Source organism: Strigops habroptila, chromosome 8, assembly GCF_004027225.2.
Source record: "Strigops habroptila isolate Jane chromosome 8, bStrHab1.2.pri, whole genome shotgun sequence".
Classification (NCBI taxonomy): Eukaryota; Metazoa; Chordata; class Aves; order Psittaciformes; family Psittacidae; genus Strigops; species Strigops habroptila.
The window spans coordinates 796,642-820,056 of record NC_044284.2 but is presented as its reverse complement, the minus strand read 5'-3'; the positions used below and the strand labels follow the sequence as shown (position 1 = coordinate 820,056).

Sequence of the window (23,415 nt, the reverse complement as noted above, 5' to 3'; positions counted from 1 at the left end):
TTTCTGCAAAGCTGAAAGCAAGCATCCAGAATGCACTTACCCCAGCGTATGCGGTAGGCTTGGTGAATGCACCACAGCAAAAGTGATGCCAGACAGATATCTGCTACTCTTCAGTTCTCTACTTGCAATTCTTACCCTTGTCATCAGCCTCAGACTGATGCAGGTGTCAATGAACTGAATTGGACAAACGGGTTTTAAGGTTTCATGTGTTAGGTGTCAATGTGTTAGAAGCTGATACCAGCAGGTGCACTTTGTAGCCTCAGGTAAAGGCAGGTCTATGTTCCTGCAGTGTTGTCTTCTGAAGCAATAGACAATCTAACTGCACTTGGGCAAGCTGTAATTGGGCACAAGGATAACTTTATGCTGTCATGAAATTAAAGAAGGAATAAAAATGTAAATGCCTTGGTTTTATTTAAGTGGTCCTTTGACATGCACGCTGTTCAAAACTGGACCCATCTACAGGAAAAAGCTGAAGCATTTCTAATTCCAGAGGATGCAGAGTGCCTGTAACAATCAAGGAATGCAGTGGACCACCTAGTTCTACTGTGGACATCTGCTCCAGCGTGCCTGAAGCAATCTTCTGATCCGGAGCACCCACACGTGCGAGGCCAACACAGATTGTGTTTTCAGTGATTGCTGTAAGAAAGAAGATTAAATGCTTCATTTACTGACCAATGGTCCTATCATAAAGGAAAATGTACTCAACATGCTTAAATCGTAACACTGCTTTCTTAAACCTCCACTTCATAAATCACTAGAGGGGCCTAGAAAGGAGTTTGTTCTTCAGAGAAAATAAAGCTGTATCTTAGGGATTTTATAAGCAAGAAGGGGAAGACAGCAGAAGTAGAACAGGAAATTCGTTCAGGAATTGTGTTCACTTCGAGGAAACTGCTGTTCCTGATTCATTCTATGCAAAGGACAAAATGAAAGGATTTTCATTTTAACAGTATTTAAGGAATAAACTTCTAAAAGGAGGAACATAGAATTCTTCTGTGACTCAACAGTCATCTTTACAGCTGCTGTGATTTCACCCTTGGCCTCAATAAACATTGTTCACAGTTTGCTCTTCACCAGTGTTAAGAACCCAAGGTCAGAATCCCAGTTCTGCACTGCAGGGTTAACCTGGATTCATGCTGGTGCTCATGTAGAGCAGAGTGTGACTGGTCTGAATAAAACATAACATTGATTTTTTGAAGCTCAACTGCTCTAAAATCCTCAGAATCATTCTGCAACTCTAATGGATCAAAGAGCTCACAGTTAAACATGGGTAGAACCAGGACAGGGTCACCAAACTGAGGCTTGGGCTAAACCTCCAGGAGCCACTAGTGCTTGTTCATCTCTGCTGAACCACACTATGTCCAGGCTCTGCCAAATCCACCTCAGGACTAGGATTTAAGGCAGCCCAATTCTACTGTGGAGCAAGAGAATGCAAAGATGAAAAGGAAAGGAGCAGCATTTGGAGGCTCATCACAGAGTGTGACTTGAGAGGGGTTAAGTAGCAGGTAGAAACAATGCAGTAGCAGCACCTGATTCTTCTCCTTGGAGCCTCCTGTTTTGAATAATGGCAAGAAGCTGTTCTGCAGCTTGATTCACACTCATGTAGCGTGGTGGCTCATAAATCTTCCTTCCTCTGCAGGGAAAGAAAAGTAGAGCAATTTCACATACAGCCCACTTCATCATCCCCAGTGTTCTTACAGTTTATTTCAAGAAACCTCTAGACCAGCAAATGGACCCTACCCAGGCCCAGGCTCTCACGCTGGGCCTTTCAGACAAGAGTGGCATTTGTAAGCAAAACAGAAGTCTCCTGTGCTCTCACCACACCTGTGAAACAGGAGGGCCTCCAGCTGGCAAATCATGTGAGTCCTAAAAGCAAATTCAGCTGCTGGAAGCAATATGCAGGTTTTGCAGCTACTCCTGAAGGATGGATTAGACTTCAAGGGCAAACTACTGCTTTTCTGTCAAATGCCCTGTAGACATTTGTCTGATTACAGACTAGGAATACATTCTTACATGAAATGCTGCTTTCTTTGCCAACTGTGGCTTCAGTCAAACAGACTTCATTTTGAAACTCCAGAATAAACAAACCTCAATGATACTGTGAGACTTCACAGATGTTAATTTAGAGCAGAGTTACAGCATGTGCATAAAGTAACCGTTTGTATTCGCCACTGTTGAAACATGAGATTGCAGAGAGGTGATTAAGATGTGGCAAGAGCTCTCTTGAATACAGTTACATGAACTTGAGAGCATTTTCTATACATTGCTTACTTAGCTGTTTAAAAAGGGTGGTATGTATTCAATACCTTATACTGTTACTAGCAAGTGTAAAGAAGAATGAATTCCAAACACTGTTTCAGCTATTCATCTGTTTGAGGATGGGACAGAACAGTGAAATGACACTTCATTTGCCAAGCTTACTCCTTTCTGACTTCATGCTGCTCACAGAAACAGTTCAAAAGAAGATGATGCTTTGCTGCAGCTTCATTCAGTTACTGTAAATAAAGCCAGGTACTGAGCAGAAAAGTTCCACTCCTTGTAAGAAACAAAAGACCGTAGCCACTGAGGACAAGAGAAGGGCAGATAAGTGCAGTATTGGACAAAGAACCTCTGTTCCTTTATAAATACACTGTGATTTTTATACATCATACAAACGTGTTTCTATACATTTTCAGAAAGGTGACTCACTTCATTAGATTCTCCAGAGACTGCTCCTTCACTTTAATATCTGTAGAACAAAACAGGTATTAAAACACAGGTTCCCTACAAACTCCTCACTTAGTTTTCTATGTAGGTAAAGCTTAATTAAGTGTTAATTAATCACAAAGTATTGGGATTTTATGCATGTGATTTTACCCCAAAATAGGGTGAGTTTCACAGATCTCGCAGCAACACAGATGAATAAAAATACTTCTAAGCATTCAAAGAGCAGCCTACAGGAGAGCGAAATGCCAGCATGGTGAAGCACACCATGGTATTGGAACTACTTGTAAATGCTGAGTACACTGTGATCACAAAAGGTAGAACAGGATGACTGACCAACAGCAATTACATCAGTGCCATGCAGGAACCTGACTTTCGTTAGCGCTTCCTGTCCCCATGAACACTCAGAACAAGCTTCTGTTATGGGAAGAAAAAAGGATTTGGGCAAAAATAAAACAGAGAAGGGGCCAGGTTAGGTTCTGCACATCTGCAATTGTATGAAACTCTAACTGACCACAACCTGTCCAACATGCAATCAAACATCTGTATTCAAATGCCCCCAAAAGACTATCACAGTAAAAGCTGGATACATTTTTCACCTTGATTTTAAAGAAAAGTATTGCTTGAGTTACACAATCAACTCCTAACCCACAGTGATGCTGAAGAAAGGGGGGAATATGCAGAGCTGCAAGATGATGATGATGATGATTATCATTATTTATTACACAGTTTACCAAATTGTTTCTGTGACTGTCAAGTCACTTGGAATTCCAAAGCTTATCAGCACTTCCCTTTTTATGTGCTTCTCTAGTTGGACAAGCAATAAATACATGGGCCTGAATGACCAAGTAGTATTAAGGGAACAATTTGTTTGCAAATTGGTAGTTTTCAGGTATGAGCTACAATCAGATGCAGGTACCACAACTGTCCCTGACATGGGACATGGGTTATAATGCATTTTTATCAGTTCAAACTTTTACTCTCCCACTACTGTATAAAAAAAGATATAGAGGGACATCACAGAAATGATTATACAAAATATCTACAGAATACTTTGGTTTAACATATTATAGTTATTAGAATCTTTGTTTAAACACCAGTTAGCCAAAAAGTCATTTGTCAAGACAAAAGTCATCCTTCTTTAAAACAAGTTGCCAGAGCTCTGATTTTTAGCCGATTTTGAAAACAGAATTCTGAATTTAGCCAATTCGAAGGCATTGGGAAATCTGGTGTGCAGTGATGCTTACACGCTGGTTTCCTGCCCAGGATCCTCCAGTTACTACAGACTGTTTTTACTTAAAATACTAATTTGTTTACCACTGAGAGATCCCAACTGTGTCTAAAAGATGATACAAAAGGTATAGAACTGTAAATATATAAATACGCAAGTGCCTCTTGTAACTACAAGGTTACAAGGTGTGAGGTGTCCCTGCCCATGGCAGGGGGTTGGAACTGGATGATCTTAAGGTCCTTTCCAACCCAAACCAGTTTATGATTCCATGATCTTTCAGGAGCTACCCAGACTAGTAGGGTTACTCAGAAAGTGGCTTTGAGCTGAGGGTTGCTGGGCAGGCTGAAGATCAGGCAGCACCATGGAAGAGCCTGGTGCCAGTGGTCAGCATTCAGTTCCAGCTCCATGACTGGCAAGGATGCTTTATAGCACTGAAGCTCCTCATGTGACCATCACCTTTCCCAAAACATCCTTAGATAAAAGAATTCAGGAAAAAGACTATCACCTTACACAACAGGAATGTGGTTAAATGTACGGTTCAGCTCCCCAGAAAGTCAGATGTGTTGAGCTCTAACCTAATGAAGTCAACAAGAGAGAGCTGCTAGTCACTGCAATCTGATTTGGATCCTGAGCTAGATCTAGCTTAAAATCACAGTCATCTTTAGAGCAAATCTGGGCCTCCTGCTCCTATGTGACTTCTAAAAAGGCTTCATTTCTTAGGGATTGTTCGAAGAGGAATGAAGAAATTCCTGACCTCTGCAGCACGAGCAATGGCTGAACTAAGGACACACACATCAATGTTCCAATTTTGGGTATATTTTCAGACATACATGTTAGCTGAGAAGATTTGTTTAATCCCAGACTTCATCTCATGCCTATCGCTCCTGTTTGTGGATGCTGTGGGAGATGGTAGCTAAGGAACCCTGGGAGCTGCTGCTTACCAAGTAAGCACAAGGTGTGCATTCCGTTCTGCCTGTTCTTCTCAATCTTGTCAAAAAAGCTTTCTGGCTTCCATGTATCTGTCCAGAAAACTATGGAAACAGTCTCTCCAAAACTGTACAACTGCAAAACAAAGCAAAAGCAGTAACACACACACAGTTAGAAAGAACAGAGCATGCAATAAAATGCTATAAAAACCACAAACAATTGGCGACACTGAAAAGTCCTGAACCTAGTTAAGAGTTTCATAGCACAGTACTCTCCTGTAAGATGCTCAAGCTTGCCTTTCCACAGATACACAGCAAAACATAGCACTAAAAATAGCCCACCTTTGGAAAAAGCTGCTTCTCTCTTGGCTAGTTTTAGTGCATTCCTTTGCATTCACTCCTTTCTTCATAACAACATCTGTAATTAGTGAACTGGGTTTTCTTCTTCCTAATAGAGATGTGCTGTTGTTCTTTTGCTCTCCAAATAGTAAAGCATGTTAAAGAACAGCTAATGAACCACCTGTAAAGCTGTTACCTATTTCTGCCTTCACCTTTCCAGTGTGCACGAACTAACTTTCAATCTACCTTCTTTGTTACTTCATTCTGAAGTCCTCCTAAAGGCAAAACCTTTGTAAGATTAGCCCCAAAATTCTTACTTATCATTTCTTATCTTCACTAAGGCTAGATAACTTCTAATAATGCATAATACTGAAAATGTTTTGATCCTACCGATACAGTTATATTAAACCAGCACTTTCCTGCAGATGAAAGCTGTATCATGCAAAAGAAGTTACAGACTGAAGAGAGAGTGGATATGGAGATCTGAAGACAGGGACAGATTGTGCATGAAGTAGAGGTGCAACGTTTTTCATGCATGTATGGTAAGAAGAATATTGCTAGCAGATTCTGTGTCAAACACACTGATTTTATTCTCAGTCTTAACACTATTTATTTCCGTACATCCCTAATCTCAGTGAAAACATTTGAAGCAACAGTCTTGCCAATCATTTCCAGTGATGCAGAAGCCAGTGTCATATGTAACCTAAGGAAGCATTTGTCTTGGAAGCTTTTGTAACCAACCTGAAAAAGGGCAAAACCATGCACCCGTTTTGGTCAATTCAGCTCTGGAACGGGGCAAGCCCAAACTGATTGTACTTCTGTCTGCTCAAGCAATGGTCTCATCTCTCCACTTGCTCTGTAAACCTGGCAGGAAAAACTACTCCTCCTAGCCTGCTACGGGAGACACTGTGTGCCCTGAGCAGAAGGAGGACCCTATGCAGAAGCTGCTCTGACAGCTCTGTCCCACCTGGGGGTTTCCCTTTACACACTTTCCTGCAGTATTAGGTTGTGGTTTTAACTCTTTCACGCTGGCAGAGCAGAATTTGAATCAAAGCATGTTTGTTTTCAAGGGCCCAAAAGCTCAAATTTGAACCATTCGTGCTGAGAGCAACAGTGTTTATTCAAAGATTCCTGGAATATTACTGAAAACATTTCCTCTTTTAAATATTTCATTCTAGCACAAGGACGAGAACACACAGTGTACATTTCACAACCTAAAGGTTCTTCCAGTAAACTAAATAGAGGTTGGACAAAATGAATTGTTCCTGATGTAACCTGTTAACTATCTCAAGGCTGCATCTAGAAAAAGAATAACCAAGCTATGTTCTGCCTGGTTCACAGGTGGCTACCTAGAACTCTTCCTATTTTGTTCCATAGCTGAAGAAAAAACTATTTAACAAGATGTTTCTCCTTCACCCCTTCATTGTTAGAGCATCTGGGAGAAGGTTAGCAGTTTATCTCATTGGCAGTATACCTGCAGTAACCAACAAGTGCTGAAATGTCCAGCACCAACCTAACTACCACCTGAAAGCCACTACAGTCCTCTCCCCAAGGCAGCAGCCCTCATCCAGTACAGAAAATGGCCTCAATTAAACTCGAATCTTATCCCAGTCTCTTTGGCATTTTGTTAACCTGAAGGAGAGCGACTTCCACCTCTGGCTTTTAGCAAAGAAAAGGATGTGCAGAAACGGGTAAAATGTTATTATCTGGTACGTATTTTGTTAGGAATCAGATCTTTTCAACCATTCTGCCACATATTAAAACAAGTTGGGCATTCAGCTTTATATCCTCCAGCACTTGTTCTCATTGTTATTTTTCTCTTTTCCATTGATCATTACAGAGATTCTCCATCATATTTGCCAACAAGAACTTAAGCAAGTTATCCTTTTTGTGCAAGCACTGCCAGTCAGATTCACTGAATCTGTCCTTTGTTCACCAGGTTTTGCACTAAAAATGAAGTTTGAATGTCAAAAAGAATAAACCATTTTTGTCAGAAATTGCCTGCCCATTCAGTAGAAATAATTTCAAAATAGCTTCACGAAGAGTTGAGATCATAGAAAACTGTACTTACAGTCTCACACCAATACACTTGTTTTCTCAGCACCTGGACAGCACAGAAGTGGCTTCTACACCAAGAAGAGGGAACAGGGCATGTTTTATTAACCTCCTAGAAATGCCTTTGCAACTTACAGTAACTAAACTTCTAAAGAACAGATTTCCTAGCATCACTGCATACATATTTTAACTTTAAATTAAAGAGGGGAAGACACTTCTTTGGGAACTTTCTGGTACACCAGCGACCCATGAATGCTGTGGAAGTGAAGCAATAAATAGATACCCCTGTTGTGCTTGACTACCTGTAACCAGTCACCTTACAAGCACTTCTACAGACACAAACAAGTATTTCTTTCTCATCCAGCATTTGATCTCTGTAGACAAGTGGCATTTATGGAAACACAGGCACTGCTCCCCCACCAGAGCAAGCCTGCATTAAAGAAGCAACACGTAACTGCATCAGAACTTACATTTTGAACTCTTTCCCTGTATCTCATGCAGATTCACTTTGTTGTTCACAGTTTCCTGTGCTGTGTTCTAATTTCTACCTCTTGAAATCTAGTATGAAGTATCAGACTCTCAAGAAAAGCCTTGCTGCAGCGAGAGAAGTGAGTACCCAAAATTCCACTAAGGGTTCAGCAGTCACAGGGGACAGCAGGTCCACTAGAACCAGAATCCACTGAAAAGAAGAAGGATTCTTTCCACCAACCATAAAAGACTCAATAGGGCCCCAAAATTAAAGAAATTATGCTTGTCACTGGACTAAAATTGTGACAATTTGTTAGCCAAAGTGTATTACAGCACACTGAGGATTAATGTCATGCTCTGAGGTTGTTAAGGAGTTTAATAAGCCAGTGAAGAGCTCTGTATATTTTCAGTGAAAGGATGTATGGTTGCTGTATGGTTGCTGGCAGAGCTTTAAAGAGAGGCCACAGCAAATGAAGTTTCTGTGTGCTGCGCTCTACATGAAGCAGCTGGGCTTTAGGAGTGGACAAGATGTGCTCTGTACAAGCTAAAACATCTCAAGCATCACACTTGCACTAATCATCACATTTGTTCGAGTGCCTCCATTCTGCTCAGGCACAAAAGAGCTGGAATTTCAAAGGGGGCTCAGTGAAATGCTTGGACAGATGTTCTGTGCTCTGAGCTTGGAAACCTCCTTACCTTCTGCTTAACGCTCAAAACCTTCACAGAAACATTTCGAAAGGTCATTTTGAAAGACCTCAGTCTTTGGAAATACTCCTCCCCTCCATCCCGCCCAAGAAGTAATTGGCTTCCACAAAGCTTTGAACACTTCAGTTTTGCAATGCAAGAGCTGAGGGCAGGAAGGGGAGCCAGGACTCTCCACTCGGAGGCAATGCTCTGCCTGCTCACCAAATACTGCAGAAAGCTGTTCTTTGACTCACACTTTTATCACCTCGGAACATTCTCTAACATTCTGTTCTATTTCACACATACTATGAAAGTCTGACAGATTTTGGTCCCGAGGTGCCTGTTTTCAGTTAGTATTTTGCACTCTTCTGTTAACGATATTTCATATTTTATTTGTTGTTTATATAAGCAGAATCGATTGAGAGGCCAGAACCACCTATGAGAGAAAGAGTTGTCCCATGATCTCAGCTTGGAAAGCCTGCATGCACGTGAAATTTCACTGGAACTACTCAACAACTTTGTTAATGGCCAGTCTGAATGACAACAGACACCTGAAGCTGTCCAGATCAACAGTTCTCACTTAAAATAGCCGCTTAGCCACTTCTTTTGCGGCTAATCACCACAAAATACAGGCTGTAAAAAGAAGGAACAAGCTGAGACTAAATAGGGAAATTAAAAAAGGAAGATACCCCATCCCCTCTAAAAAGTACTAAAGCAAGCAGAGAAGATGCAAGATAGTAGTAAGGGTCAGTAAGGCAACAGCTGCAGAGAAACCAAGAAGTAAACATTTCAAAACACAGACATTTATTTTTACAGCATCTTTCCCAGAATTATTGCTGTATCAGCTGCAATGGTGACAAAGCAGTTCTTCACTTCCAAGCCTACCGCCTTTCCTAACATTTCAAACTGCTTCAGAACTGGATATATGTCAGGGGAAGAAGGTAAAAAGGAGTCTTGTCGTGACACTTTTCAGACCTGGCACCTGCATGCACATGCAATGCCTGTAAACCCTGTAGGGCTGAACCACTCCTTGGCTGCTGTGTTGAGATGGTCCCAGGTTACACTGCAGACAGGTCTCACAGGACTGCACAGCCTGACCACATCCCACCGACAGACACCACCAGGTTTTTTTCTCCTCAGGCTGCTTCTCAATGGAATTTGGAGACCAGGCAGCACCTTGCATTATCCCAAGTTGTCTCTTGATCAATCTCAGTGCACATACACAGAAAAGCTAAGACATGTTGTGTTTATCCTTGTCATAAGAGTTTTGACATGATGCTGTGCAACATCCATCTGCATAAAAAGGAATCTAACAAGTCAGATTTTCCCCTTGCCTTCTGTAACCAGTTAACAACCCTCCAGACCATATATGTCAGATTAAAGTGCTCCTATTGTTTTTGATATTATATATTGTTGACAGAGAACAGCTTAGAAAGTTGTACAATCATCAACAAAGAGGTACCAAGAATCAGTCAAGCTTCATTCTTGCTCGTAATTGGTCATATGAAACAACCACAAGCCCAGCTCTAGCCCTTTACCACTACCTTACTTAGAACCACAGACCTTTAGCAACTTCTAATGCCTCTCATGAGAACCTTCACATGAAATTCAAAGTCTTTACCATTCACACACAAGGGGCTCTAACTCATTTTTGTTCTGCAAGCCAACAGCTCAGCTGTCCAAAAACCTCCAGTCCCCTTAGTACATGCCAGAGAGAAAGGAACTGTGAAGAAAAGAATGTCTGGCTGAGGGAAGCCCACTCCACATGACTGCAGTCTTCAGAAGGCAGCTGAGACAAATCACATAAAAGCAGCTGAAGGGAAGAACCCATTTTCCTCTTGGCTGCCTCCTGTGTCAGCACTTAGGAAACAGCCACTCCACAAGTAGAACAAAATTCAGCTGTCAAAGACTCAGAAACTCCAAGCAAAGTTGAACAGGACAGGATTTTCCCTCCAAGGTAATGTCACCTTATCTTTAATAACCTCCAAAGACTCTTCCCAGCAATGTCAAACAATGATTCCTTCCCCCCCTGGTCACTTGGATTACTAATCTGAAGCAGTTCTCTAAATGGAGAAAAAAATTTATTCTGATCAAATGAATGCTTCTGGGTCATGTTTGCTGGTGACAAATGGCACTGAGTTGTACAGCAATTGTGAGTAATGAAGTAGCATGACCAATAACTGGTTTAACCTTTAACTGGCTTGAGAAACAACTTCTAAAAGACTCAGAAGCTGGTAGTGAGAAAACCAACCAATGATGGGAAACAGTTTGTTGTAATTGTTGGTGAATAAAAAACATTTTGCACAGAGCCCTTCCTATCAAAGCAAAGAGTATTTTTGAAGATGAGGGCACAGAGAGAGGGTGGAACTCAAAGGTTCTGCTCCTGCAGCTGCTACAGGTTTTCTATTTGACTGTGAGCTCGGCGAGTAATGATAGCATCCTTCAACTTCCTAACCTGTAATAGTTTTCTACTTGGCACTGTAAATGTACTCACCTGTTCAGTAAACTCTCAAAACCCCCCACAGTGAGCACTGCTTTCGTATTTCAGTGATCAGCTAGTAGTGAAAAGACAAAACTATTTCCTAACTGTAAATCTTACAAGAATGAGCTGGCCTCCAAACAAAAAAAAATCGAGCTGAGTTACTGAAAGACACAAGGGGACATGCAGATGTTTGTTCTGAAGCTATTCAGGTGGAAAGTGGGTATGTCTCAAAGAGAGGCAGGCCTTTGCCATGACGCGGGGTAGCTACCCTACCAAAATAGAAAGTAAATGCTTTCAAAACCAGCAACACCACTCTCCCAGAAATGAGTGGCTCCTTTTAGTCTTTTGCCTCATCCTATTGCTTGCCTCTAGCTTTGCACTTTAGCTCTCAATCGTCTTTTTTTACAGTAATGCCATTATCTCAAGCCATTTCGAGTTGCATCATTCACACAGGTCAGTGTGATGCAGAGTCTTTCTCACATGTTTGACCATCCATACTGCTCCCTCAAAGATGCATTTACCAGAACTGGGTCAGAGAGAATTCAGTCCTGAGAGCACCACTCTGGTGACCTTCCCAAACTAACCTAGATGTAATGCAGACTAGGAAGGAAGGAAAAAGGTGTAAATTTGAGATCCTGAGTTTTCTGCCTCTTTATTCTAGGGCTAAAAGCCTCAGCGATCAGCCCTATTCTGAAGGACTGAGTGTGGGTACACATAAAGCCATGGAAGTAAGGCTGGCGTCTCCCTTTGTTCTCCGCTTGCAATGCTGAATCCTAGTCCAACAGAGCCAAGGCAAAGTCTTGCTCACAAGGTAGCTGAGCAGTGATAGTAACTATAGTTAACTGCAGTAAACTATAGTTTACAATAGTAAAATACTAAGCTTTCCAAAGCTCTGGAACCACAGTGCAGCTGCTGGTGAAGAAAGCTGAACTGTCCCACTAGTTACCACCCACTAGAAGTGCTCTCTGAGATCTTCCGTCCTCTCTCCTTGACTTCCCTGGCAGTGTGCACAAACTGCATGAATTTCCTCACTGGTGGTTGTTCCCTACTGCAACAGGAGTCAGAGTGATCAACATACCTACAGTTCAGACACCAGACAAGAGAGGTGAACCTCCAGAGAACACGTTAAGAGGCGCTCATGCACAGGCACTTTTCCTGGCTTCTCCTCCCATCCTGGCCGTATTAATTTGATTTTGAGGGAAAATATGTTCTTCAGCCTGACACAGTGAAGCACAGCAAGAATAGCCTAAAAGAAGGAGTCACAGCAAGTCATAGAGCCTTATGCCCAGTCAGACTAATACTTCGCTAAGTTATACTATCCTCTACTTTCAATAACTGCAGCTCATTGTATCAACCTGTGAGAGCTTCCTAGAAGTAAAGAGTTTAATTTTTGAAGCTAAAAGAAAAACCCTTGGTCTTTGTACCAATACACTCTTCACTCGTGCAGCCTTCCAAGCTGAGTCTGTTAAATGGGCACGACAGTAAAAAAAAAGACAAAGTATCCGAAAATAGATTTTCACCCTTCTTTACAAATTGGCAAGAAATAGATCTAGGAAGGTGACAAACCATCACTGATCACTCCAGTAACTCACTGCTGTTCAGGAAAACTGCACAACTACCAGAATGTTGTTGGCTGCACAGAAACATTGCTCTGATGACAAAAGACACATTCTTTTGTGAACAGACTGGGCACTGGGCTGTAGCTGCATTGCACTGAGGCCTAATCAGCAGCTACAGCTCACTACACACGTGGCTTTCACAACAACGTATAAAGGTGTTTCCTGTTTTTCTCTAGTAAGAAAGAAAGAGGTTTTGTATCACAATCAGATTAACACAAGAAAAAAAGCCTAGCCTTTTCTGTGGTGAAGCAAAAGAGGAATCCCTGCTATACTTGACAGCAAGTTTGCAATTTAAACCACAGTAGCTCCAAAACTAAATTGATGGCAGGAGACAGCCATGAATGTAAAGACTGTTGAAAGAACTTATGAACTTCCACCACAACTCTAATTAAATCACAGGCTGCTTTTTAATAAGATAGCCTCACTTGCTGTTTATGCCTGTAAGGAGCAATGGAGAGTTAAACATCCAGCTGGTTACAGTCTATCTGGTAACACAATATGATCACCATTTCCTAAAACGCTTTATATAACAACAGGAATGTTGACTTATGGGAAGGCAGCCCCTCCCAAGCCAGAATGGAAAAGGGGACCAATGCCAGAGTGAGTAACATCACGTTTCCTTCACAGACTGTTCTCTTCAGCATGGGACAAGGAAATAGTAAGCTAACTTCCAAAACTGCATATGTGAAAAACCTTATAGACTGTTTGCAATATATTCCCAGCTAGTTTTCTGCTCTTATTGTTTTTCACTTCACCTCAGAGCTCTGTACTCCTCTTTCGTATGCCTAGCTGGAGTTGTGAGGGAAGGAGAATTCCAGAAACCCTAGTCATCTGTTCTCATTGGGAACACATGCCTTGTGTCTTCCTTCCTAATGGATGTAAAAGAAGTGTAAAAAGATAGCAGGTAGTAGAAACTACCGTCAGCAGCTTGACAGCACAAGCAAACTTTGCACCACCTCGAAGCCAAATGGGGAAAGGGTGAGCCCCAGCCCCAAGACCTGTGTTATCCACCCCCAGTAAGTGCAGTCATGGAGGAGCTCCCATCTGTCTGCTGTACGTTGTAGATTTCAGACACCAAGGAGCCTATTTCCTTCCTAAAAGATAATTTTACCCAAGTCTTACAGCAACAGGCAGGTATCACTAAAGAAGTGCTCACAGAAAGAATGATAAATAATGTGAATCCTGTGCTGCATTCCCTTCAGCATTAGCACTCACAGCTCAGAAGAGGTGTCAAGGCAGTGTTGCTGCACTGCCAGATCAGACAGGGCTCTCACATTTCTAAACCATTCAGATGTGATCAAAGCCACAGATAATACCCAACTTACTGCAACGGAGTTTCTGCTGCTGGGCAGCACCGAGATAAGGAGACTGTCACTGTAAATTTGAAGGTGTCAGTTGTCTGTTGAAATTAAAGAGAATGGTATTCTTTTATGTTAAGCTAGGAAGGAATATTTCCTCCTTCAGTGATGAAAACCTATTATTCAAAGCCTCAACTCTTGTCTGTGGTACACCTACACTCCTGTGCTTGCCTTCAGTTTTGGTGAAGTGTGAGCTTCGTTTAGTGGTTCCGATACACAGGGAACCATTCTGAACCTTGAGAGGGCAGGTTCTATGTTAAAATAATGAATGAAAACAAAATGGGGAAGCTTCAAATAATTTATAAGTTATGATACATACGCTGCCATAATGTTTTTCATGCAGGAAGAGGAATAATGGACCTATACATGTGTAAAAGGAAATAGTCTGAATTACTTTCTTGGCAAATACCAGATCTTTTCTACTTTAGCCATTCAAGAAGCACAAAACCTGTCACTTGTTCTGCTAGTCCTTGGGTAGGCAAATCTCTCCCTTCTCAATAGATGGGGCACAAAAGCGAAGACACGTCAACCTTGGAGAGAAAGAATGCATCATACAGAAGATTTTGGAATCAGTTATGATCTGAGTTGGGCATACAGACAGGCTTGTGCATGTATTCCTTTTATGACAAGATCAGTGTATCTCTCGAAAGGATAACAACCTAATTTAAAACTAAACTTATCAGGTGACCATCAGTAGTAGAAGGAAGCCAACACGAGCAAAGCTTTATCTGTAAAATAACTTAGACATCAAAGTCTCCTGGGGCAGAGGGAAGTTAGAGAGCAGAGCAGAATAGAAGTGTTACTATTCATTTACACATGTGCTCATCAAAAGGGACTTCTGCTGATGTGTAGCACACTGAAAAGGAAGTGTTAACAAATTCTGTCAACAGAAGTGTACAGTTCCTTCAGATTGCAACATGCATTGCCACAGCAGTAGAAGAGCTCCCCAGTTTTCAGTTTAGCACTTGTAGAATAGCGTATCTGTAAAAATGTTACCTGTAAACCACAGCAGCCCACTGCACTCATTATTGAAGCGTTATGAATGACCTTGTATGGAATCCCCAGTTTTACTGCACGTAGTACTAAATCACTGTGTGTCGTGGCCCTGTGTTAGGAAAATAAAGGAGTTAAAGGCTGAAAAGACAAAGTGACCAAGTGTTACTAGCATTATAGGTTGTTTTGAAAGCAAAATTAAACCCTTCACAACCGGGGCAATGCAGAGGTGCCAAAAGGTCAACAATAACATGACTAATTGTAATTGGAAAGTAAAAACTCCAGTAAGGCTTCCATATGTCATCTTGCCTAACTGAAAATACAGGTGTCCTCAATATGTTATGGTTCTTTGCAGATTTCTGGCATCACTAAAACTCTTAACGCCAACACAATTGTTACTTTTTAAAGTAGCTTTGGCAAGGACTTGAAAAGGAAAAGTTCCATTCATGCTTTGTCTTCTGCAGGTGTCTGCTGGACGTCTGTTGAATGGTAAAGGTCAACTCTATTCGGCATAGACTTCAGCACAAGCCCAGTATTTCCTTACTCAGGGTACAGCCAGGCCTTCTCCCATCTGCACCAGTGCATGCCAGGAAAGCAACACGCTCAAACAGAGCTTTGAACTGAGGTAAACTGCACGCAGTAGTTACAAGAAACATCCTTAGACTAAATCGACTTTTACAACATTTAAGCCAAATTACTCAAATTACTGATGCCCACGTTCGAGTGCTCAAGATTTTCTGAAATAATTAAGAAACTTCTAGTTAAGCTTAGACCTGAGCTAAATTTGGCTCCAGGTCTAATGCCTAATAAACACCTTGCAGTGACTGGTGCAAGAATTCCTGGGCTTGTAGTTAACGCAATTGGGATTAGAGTCCTTCTAAGATGGTAAACATGAATCCAGCACATCTTTGAACTGCAACGATGTTTACTTATGTATCTTGCTTGCATGTATGCTTATATACATGCTAGGCACTCCATTTTCCATGTGACATGAAAATGCACTTGCCTAAATTTGTCAAACCTAAACAATGGCTTTAGCCACCTCATTGCCAAGATGTACTACAGATTTCTGTGAGGCCATTCCAGGAAGCAAAGAAAGAAATCATAATAAATAAATAGGAAGACTGCTTTCACCCTGGCCTCATTCAGTTACCCTAACAGAATTTCCCGGATTTTTAGTCTGATAATTCTGACATTGCATGTCTGACTAGCACCAATCAGATCAGGTGCTTCAGACTGGAACATAATGTGGCAGCAGCTAGAAGGCTGTAAAGATCAATTATAGAATCATAGAATCACAGAATGGTTTGGGTTGGAAGGGACCTTAGAGTTCATCCAGTTCCAATCCCCTGCCATGGGCAGGGATACCTCCCACTAGACCAGGTTGCTCCCAGCCCTGTCCAACGTGGCCTTGAAATCACTTAAAACAGAAATCAATTTCACTGAAGGAAAAACTGAAGGAATCTGAATTTGGGAAACTGGAGACCCTGATACACGCAGGCTGCCAGGCCTAGAAGAATGCAGTAAAGTGATCTAAAACAACACTTTGGTTAGTAAACAAACTAACTGACTTCCTGACTTCCAGAAACAAACTCAGTTTAGGAATGCCTGCTCTGAGAGAAAAGGGGACTAGTTTTAGATTCTTGTATTATTCCCGTCACACACACAGGACAAGGAGCACTGGAGGATTCTGTGGTTATGCTAATACTGACCAAGGGATCAGCTGGCTTTATTCACTGAAATTTGCTCCAGCCAGTATATTCTCCCAATAGATCTGTCCATAATGATTGCAGCTGAAAGCAGCAGTGCCCTTGTGAGCACTTGGCTAGTACCAGCAGGGGCTTCAAGGAGTCAGCCCTCTGCATCCAGAGCTATACTAGGATCTTCTGTCACCAATACAGACTGTAAGTGTTATGGGTAGTAATAATATGAATGTCAGCACAAGGCTAGATGAAGGTGTGGTTGCCAGTATGCTACTAAAATTGTCAGGTTCCTGCTAGCACATCCATAACTGTTACCATGTATGCAGATAAACACTTGCCGTGAACAACAGTTCAGAACAATGACAGGGGCACAGCTTGTTTTATCACCTGAACTATTAACCACCAACACCTGAGCTTTCCTAAGACATTTCCTAAGACTAAATTCCAGTCTCCTCTGACCTGCAAACATACTTGAAACTCTATGATCAGCTGCAGTCACATGGCTTCTATCCTCCTGCCATGTGGCTTCTCTTAGGACAGAAACATTCAGTGCTCTTTCCTAGTAACCTCACAAACCCCTAAATCCTTAGGGCTCTGTGAGGGCATAGGAGTTCTAGCTGCAATATTAAGAACTAAGAACACAGACATTTAGACACAAGCAACTCATTCAAAAACGGGTAGTTTTCCACAATGATGTAGTATATTAGTCAGAATTGAGGGATTTTGACACCGAAACTAAAGATATGAGGCAGATCAAGACACTGCTTACAAGCAGCAATTTCATTTCAATACATGTGGGTTGTTTTTGTCATCTTGTGTACTTGTATCAGTCACTGGATCAGAGTACAAGGGTACAGGTAACGTGGCTCTACACTCTACATGAATCCTAATTTTCATGTTGACATGCATTGAAAATATAATTAATATTCCTGAAATACAGCATCATCTGCCCATAAGTACTAGTTTAATATCGTATTCTCTTGCCAATTCCCTTCAACCTGTATTTACATAAATTACCCGCTTTTGACAGATGTGCACACTGTTCCTCTTTTTCATAAACTCTATTTTTTCACTCACAAATGGGCTGCTCAGTGATTTGATTTTTCTTGTGCCCCTTAACACTGTGGTATAAATCTTGAATCACCAGCTGGAGACTAAAAGCTCTTCTGTATAGCTTGACATTTATAGATTGATGATGCCTGACTGCAAAGACAGAAGGAGATCCTTCTGCTGATAGAAAACGACTCTACTTTTCAGCAGGAATAAAAAGTGGAAACAAAAGGCTTAATAAACCAAAGGGAGAAGACACATTGAACAACCTATGTGATTTTAAAAACTAGCATATATCAAAGCAGAAGCACTGTACAACCAACAATCAGCGTTCATTCTAAAGCAACTGACCATGAAAGCCACATTTATAAGTACAAAGAGCAACTAAAAGAATAGTCTCTCAAAACAGAGCACATTTCTTCATTATGTGATATCCTAGAATTTCTTGTGTTAGCAGATAAAACAAGGAACAAAAATATTCTCTATAGAAGCTAGCATGAAGAATGAAATAAGTGACTGCTGAAGGAAAGACTCGTACCTCTTGGAGGGTCCCCATTCCTATCTATAAGGAATATCTGGGTAAGGAAACTCCAAAGCAAGACAAAGGGTAGACAATTGCATGTATATTTTTAATGCAATAAAACGTGCTTCTGCTCTGAAAATCAGCTTATTCATAAAGAATTACAGTTATGCAGTATGGCTCCTTCCTATTGAAAAAAGAGAGTGACCAAGCTACAGCAATATTAAAAATATTGCTTTGTCTTACCCAAAAGGATCACCAACTACAAGAAATGCGACATCAGAAACATCAGCGTCTTTTAAAATGTTATCTGCTTCTTGTTCCACTGTTTCTCGGTCAGCCCAAATCAATTCTTTTCCATAAAACTCTTCCTAGAAATTGAAATTAATAAGAAACAGTAAGACACTTAGCAACACAGACAACAGACACTGGAAAGGCCAACTTTATTATTCCCCCAGCAGTCTGACCCATGTCTTAAGAGAAACCTTCCTGCCCTTGCAAGAACACCTGAGCTTCCCATAAAGTAGCTCCCAAACTGCCAAAAATTAGTCAAGCTTGTTATTCTGATACTGACTTGGGGTTTTATGCCTTTTGTGTCAGTTGAGGAGCTGCTCCAAATGTAGCTCAGTGGCAGTTTCACACCAAATGTACCTGGGTGGACTCTATAGCTAATTTAACTGGTCATCCTACTGAGTCTAAGTGCTTAGGTTAACTGTAACACTGACATCAAACCAGAGGCAAATACGACACCAGCTATACCACAACATAGGTGTTTTTGATTATCCCTAGTACACTGTAGCTAACCACATCTAAGGAGTGATTTCATATTAGTTCTTCATCTTCAGTTCTCTGGAAGAAATGCTTTACTATGCATATACATAAACATGTATCTGATCATGTCCTTTGCTTTTCTTCAGCAGCTCAGTAATCATTGTGTCTCTCTACATGTTTTTAATGCCTTTATTTCCAGAATCAACCTCACGTGTAATAAAACTTCAGTTAGTTCTAGAACATGTTACTTGAACATATATGTCTTTAAGTTATGTATCACTATACATTCCACATGCTCTTTACATGATTAAAGGTTTTTTCCAGGGCATAGACCAAAAAAGGTGGTTTTGTTCTAAACAGTATTCAAAAAATTTGGGTGGTATTACAAATATTAACAAATTGATAAAGTCTCCTGTGACTTCAGTGATAGCTTCATCTTTGCCCACAAAGAATAATGAATTGACAAGAGAACCATCATACTTGTAGAGAAGCAGAGCAGTGCTTCCATGAAAAAATCCATCCCATACCAAGAGTACTAGATACGGGACTGTTACTGGGTTTGGGTCCCCTTTCTAAAGATGACTTCCTCACCATTTTTGCATAAGTTTCTCTACCTGTGTCAAAAATGGAATCCATTTACATGGTCTGAGACTGCTCCACAATGCAAATTAAAGCACATTCATTAGAGAATACATAAAAAGCACTCTCCTGACAAAAACTAAGATGCAGACCCACTGGGAGGTCACGGGCTCCAAACAGTACTTTCACCAAACTGATGTCTGATTTAGATGGTCGATGTCAAACAGCCTTTAATATATGTTTCAGGCCAACGGGATAAACTAGGCAAGTCATGTAATTGGAATTTTGAGATCTGGTTTTAAAAGCGTTGGCACAGGAAGATTTCTAGAAAATCCCTGCAGAAAAGACTCTGTTCTTTATCTCTTGAGAGCTTTCCCATAACTTTTCATGGTGCTTAGAGACTGACCTTCAGATGACTAAATAAACCATCCAGCATTGTCACTTGTATGGAAACTGGCCTTCGTAGTTAATTCCTACATTCCCTCTTAGGCAGTTTCAGGTTAAGATGGCATCTTTTACTTCGTTTTTTATTGATCACTTTTCCCAATTACCTCACCTTTGACGCTTCAAGGTTTCCAAAAGACTTAATAAAAACCAAACCAAACAAACCCCCCAAAATAACCACACCAAAAATACCCAGCATTTTTCTATTATTCAATGTTTTATTTTCAGCTGGCTAGGAATCAGTTTTTTAATGGCAAATGCAGATTTTGCAAAGGAAAAATACCCAAATGCAATTTTCCAACTATCCAACAACAAAAAACCCTAACATTTTGTTTTGAATGGATTAATTTCCATTCAGATTGCTTCAGTGTACTGAAAAAAACCCCAAACCCAAAATAGGGAGTATAGCTTCATTTCAAAATACAGCAGATAGACAGACCAGAGATGGCCCCAAATGTTCTAGCCTAGCTTGTGTCTGAAAAGCACATCATGCTGACTACAAGCTAAAATCTCACATGCTGTATGCACATACACGTATTCTTACAGGTACATGGGCAGAGATCAGCCCTGCAGAGAAGGACTTGGGGGCGTTGGTCGACGAGAAACTGAACATGAGCCGCTTCAGTGTGTGCTTGAGCCCAGAAACCCCCCGTGTGCTGGGCTGCATCAACAGGAGCGTGAGCAGCAGGTCGAGGGAGGGGATCCTGCCCCTCTGCTCTGCTCTCGTGAGACCCCACTTGCAGCACTGTGTGCAGTGCTGGTGTCCTCAGCATGAGAAGGACATGGAGCTGCTGGAGCAAGTCCAGAGGAGGCCACGAGGATGATCAGGGGCTGGAGCAGCTCCCGTATGGAGACAGGCTGAGAACATTGGGGCTGTTCAGCCTGGAGAAGAGAAGCTGCGTGGAGACCTCAGAGCAGCTTCCAGTGTCTGAAGGGGGCTACAAGGATGCTGGAGAGGGACTCTGCATCAGGGACTGCAGCGATAGGACAAGGGGTGATGGGTTCAAACTGAAACAGAGGAAGTTCAGGTTAAATATAAGGAGGAAGTTCTTCCCTGTGAGGGTGCTGAGGCGCTGGCACAGGGTGCCCAGAGAAGCTGTGGCTGCCCCATCCCTGGCAGTGTCCAAGGCCAGGTTGGATGGGTCTTGGAGCAACGTGGTCTAGTGGAAGGTGTCCCTGTCCATGGCAGGGGGTTGGAACTGGATGAGCTTTAAGGTCCTTTCCAACCCAAACCATTCTGGGATTCTACAATTCTATTATGGCTATATAGCATCCAAGACCCAGGCAGCATCTCTGTATGGCACTACACAGCTTATTTGGAGGGAAGATCTGTGTTCTGTGGGTAGGTAAGCTCTTTTTTGGGTATTATTTCAACATTAAACTGTACCTTTCCACACCCAGTGAAGCCATCAGAGTTATAATTTGCACATTTTCACTACTGTTTTCTTCCATAAGATGTGTTTGCTAATAAAAATTTTATCTTCATGCTGTTCAACAGCACATCTCTGACTGAACTGTGTGTGTTCTCTAAGTCTCAAAATGGTGAGACAGCTTGGCCCACCAGGAAACATGGAAATGTGAGACAGTCAAATTATTGTGCCCAGCAGGCACACCATAATACCTCAGGCTGAATCAAGAGATTCAAGGCTCCAAAACATGTATTTTTCTGATATGTCTTTTGATTTGTTTGTTTTTAAACAGATCGGACCTTTTTCTAACCAAGTTCACTCAGATTTCCATATATTGAAGGGCCCTCTGGAGATCACCCAGTCCAACCCCTGCCAAGGCAGGGCCACCCAGAGCAGGGCACACAGGAACGTGTCCAGGCGGGTTTGGGATGTCTCCAGAGAGGGAGACTCCACAACCCCCCTGGGCAGCCTGTGCCAGGGCTCTGACACCCTCACGTAAAGAAGTTCTTCCTCATGTTTGTGCTTCAGTTTATTGCTCCTTGTCCTGTCACTGGGTACAACTGGAAAGAGTCTGGCACCATCCTCCTGGCACCCGCCTTTGAGCTATTGATCTGCGTTGATGAGATCCCCTCTCAATCTGCTCTTCTTCAGGCTAAACAGGGCCAGCTCCACAATCTCTCCTCGTAAGAGAGATGCTCCGGACCCCTGATCATCCTTGTGGCCTCTGCTGGACCCTCTCCAGGAGCTCCTTGTCTCTCTTGTACTGAGGAGCCCAGCACTGGACACAGTGCTCCAGATGTGGCCTCACCAGGGCCAGCAGAGGGGGGGGAATCTCCTCCCTGACCTGCTGCCACACTCCTCCCAATGCACCCCAGGATACTCCTGGCAGCACATGAAGGTCACGTACATACTTCTTTGGAGATCACACATTACCAGTTTCTCCCACTGACATTACTGACCTATCACCCTCCTTGGTAGGAGATGCGTTAGGCCCTGTGGGCCAGCAGCGGCCTGACCTACCAGTGCTTCCTTGCCCACCGTGAGGATGGACGTGTAGGCCTCCAGGTACACCCTGTGGCACTGCCTCACCGCCTCCAGCCCCTTCACCGTGATGTCCTTGGCATCTCCCAAGCCCAGCCCGACCAGGTACAGCATGCTTCGGGAGCCCGCTACAGCCGCCGGGCCCAGGGTCGCCGCCAACACCACCACCTATCATGGGAGGGAAACGGGGATCAGCTCCATCACGCCACAGAGAGCTCCCTGCACGCCTCCCCGCGCCTGCCACCCGCCTCCTGAGAGCAGGGCAGGCGCACCCCGCCTCACGCACAGCCCCGGGCGGGATCACCCCCGCCACACACACACAGCCCCAGCCCGCCGCCATCTCCCACCTGCCTGCCGCCCGCCGCCACAAGCCACACTCCCGTCACGCTTTGCGGTACTTTGCGACGCCGTGCGGCCGCAGGGGTTGCCGGGAGTTGTAGTCTCCGCGGCCGGGAAGCATGGCCGCGGCGGAAAGGACAGAGGGGAGTTGCCCCGTGCTGCCGCTCGCCAGCGGCCGCAGCATCCCGGTGCTGGGGCTCGGTAAGTGCCGCGTTGTGAGGTAGTGCGGTCACGGCGGGGCCTGGCCCGGCTCGGCTCGTCCGGGCTTGGCGCGAGGAGTCCGGGCTGGAGCCCCGAGCTGAGGCAGGCCTTGCGCGCCTTCCCTCGGAGAATCCCTGAGTTCCTGTTTAATGGGACCTTCTGGGGCTCCTCGGGCTGCCCTGCAGCAAGACAAGGCGGAGAACAGGTGCTTTTCCGTTGAGGAGTACAAATCACAGAATCATAGAATCAAGTAGATTGGAAAAGACCTTTAAGATCATGGAGTCTTCCCGTTCCCCAGCACTGCCAAGGCCACCACTAACCCATGGCACTGAGGCCTCGGCTACACGGGGTGTGAACCCTTGCAGGGACGGTGACTCCAGCACTGCCCTGGGCAGCCTGTTCCAATGCCTGAGCACCCTCTGGGGAAGGAATTGTTCCTCATCTCCATCTAAACCTGCCCTGGTGCAGCTTGAGGCCGTTTCCTCTTGTCCCATCCCTTGTTC

The 23,415-nt window shown here is 43.0% G+C and overlaps 2 protein-coding genes across 25 annotated transcripts in view; one reads left to right on the top strand and one right to left on the bottom strand.

Annotated features, from left to right (window-relative positions):
* Positions 1-386: 386 nt before the first annotated feature.
* On the bottom strand, positions 387-22,802 carry DPH5 (diphthamide biosynthesis 5). The gene is made up of 8 exons (XM_030495647.1): positions 22,720-22,802; positions 22,352-22,540; positions 18,375-18,499; positions 14,859-14,967; positions 4,873-4,993; positions 2,686-2,725; positions 1,527-1,630; positions 387-636 (listed from the first exon to the last, which is right to left on the bottom strand). Exons 2-8 carry the CDS (start codon positions 22,484-22,486, stop codon positions 413-415), a joined length of 858 nt encoding a protein of 285 aa, XP_030351507.1. The 5' UTR covers positions 22,487-22,540; positions 22,720-22,802; the 3' UTR covers positions 387-412.
* Positions 22,784-23,415, top strand: part of S1PR1 (sphingosine-1-phosphate receptor 1) — a 57,738-nt gene continuing 57,106 nt past the window's right edge. For 7 of the 24 annotated variants that reach the window (XR_003992791.1, XR_003992792.1, XR_003992793.1 and 4 more), the window contains exon 1: positions 22,789-22,912. Coding sequence is in view for 11 of the 24 variants with exons in the window: in XM_030495640.1 (XP_030351500.1) it covers positions 22,831-22,912 (82 nt within the window). In the remaining 13 variants the exon portion in view is untranslated. Of the gene's footprint in view, positions 22,913-23,415 lie in introns of all 24 variants that reach the window. The other 17 variants (XR_003992789.1, XR_003992787.1, XR_003992788.1 and 14 more) reach the window with 8 other exon arrangements.

Bases quoted from the DNA above. Each gene is read 5' to 3' on its own strand.
- DPH5 (XM_030495647.1), bottom strand. From the start codon at position 22,486: ATGCTGTACCTGGTCGGGCTGGGCTTGGGAGATGCCAAGGACATCACG. The intron at 18,500-22,351 runs GTAGGTCAGGCC...TTCAATTTCTAG, and splicing joins CGGTGGGCAAGGAAGCACTG to GAAGAGTTTTATGGAAAAGA. The intron at 2,726-4,872 runs GTAAGCAGCAGC...TTTGTTCTACAG, and splicing joins GCACACCTTGTGCTTACTTG to ATATTAAAGTGAAGGAGCAG.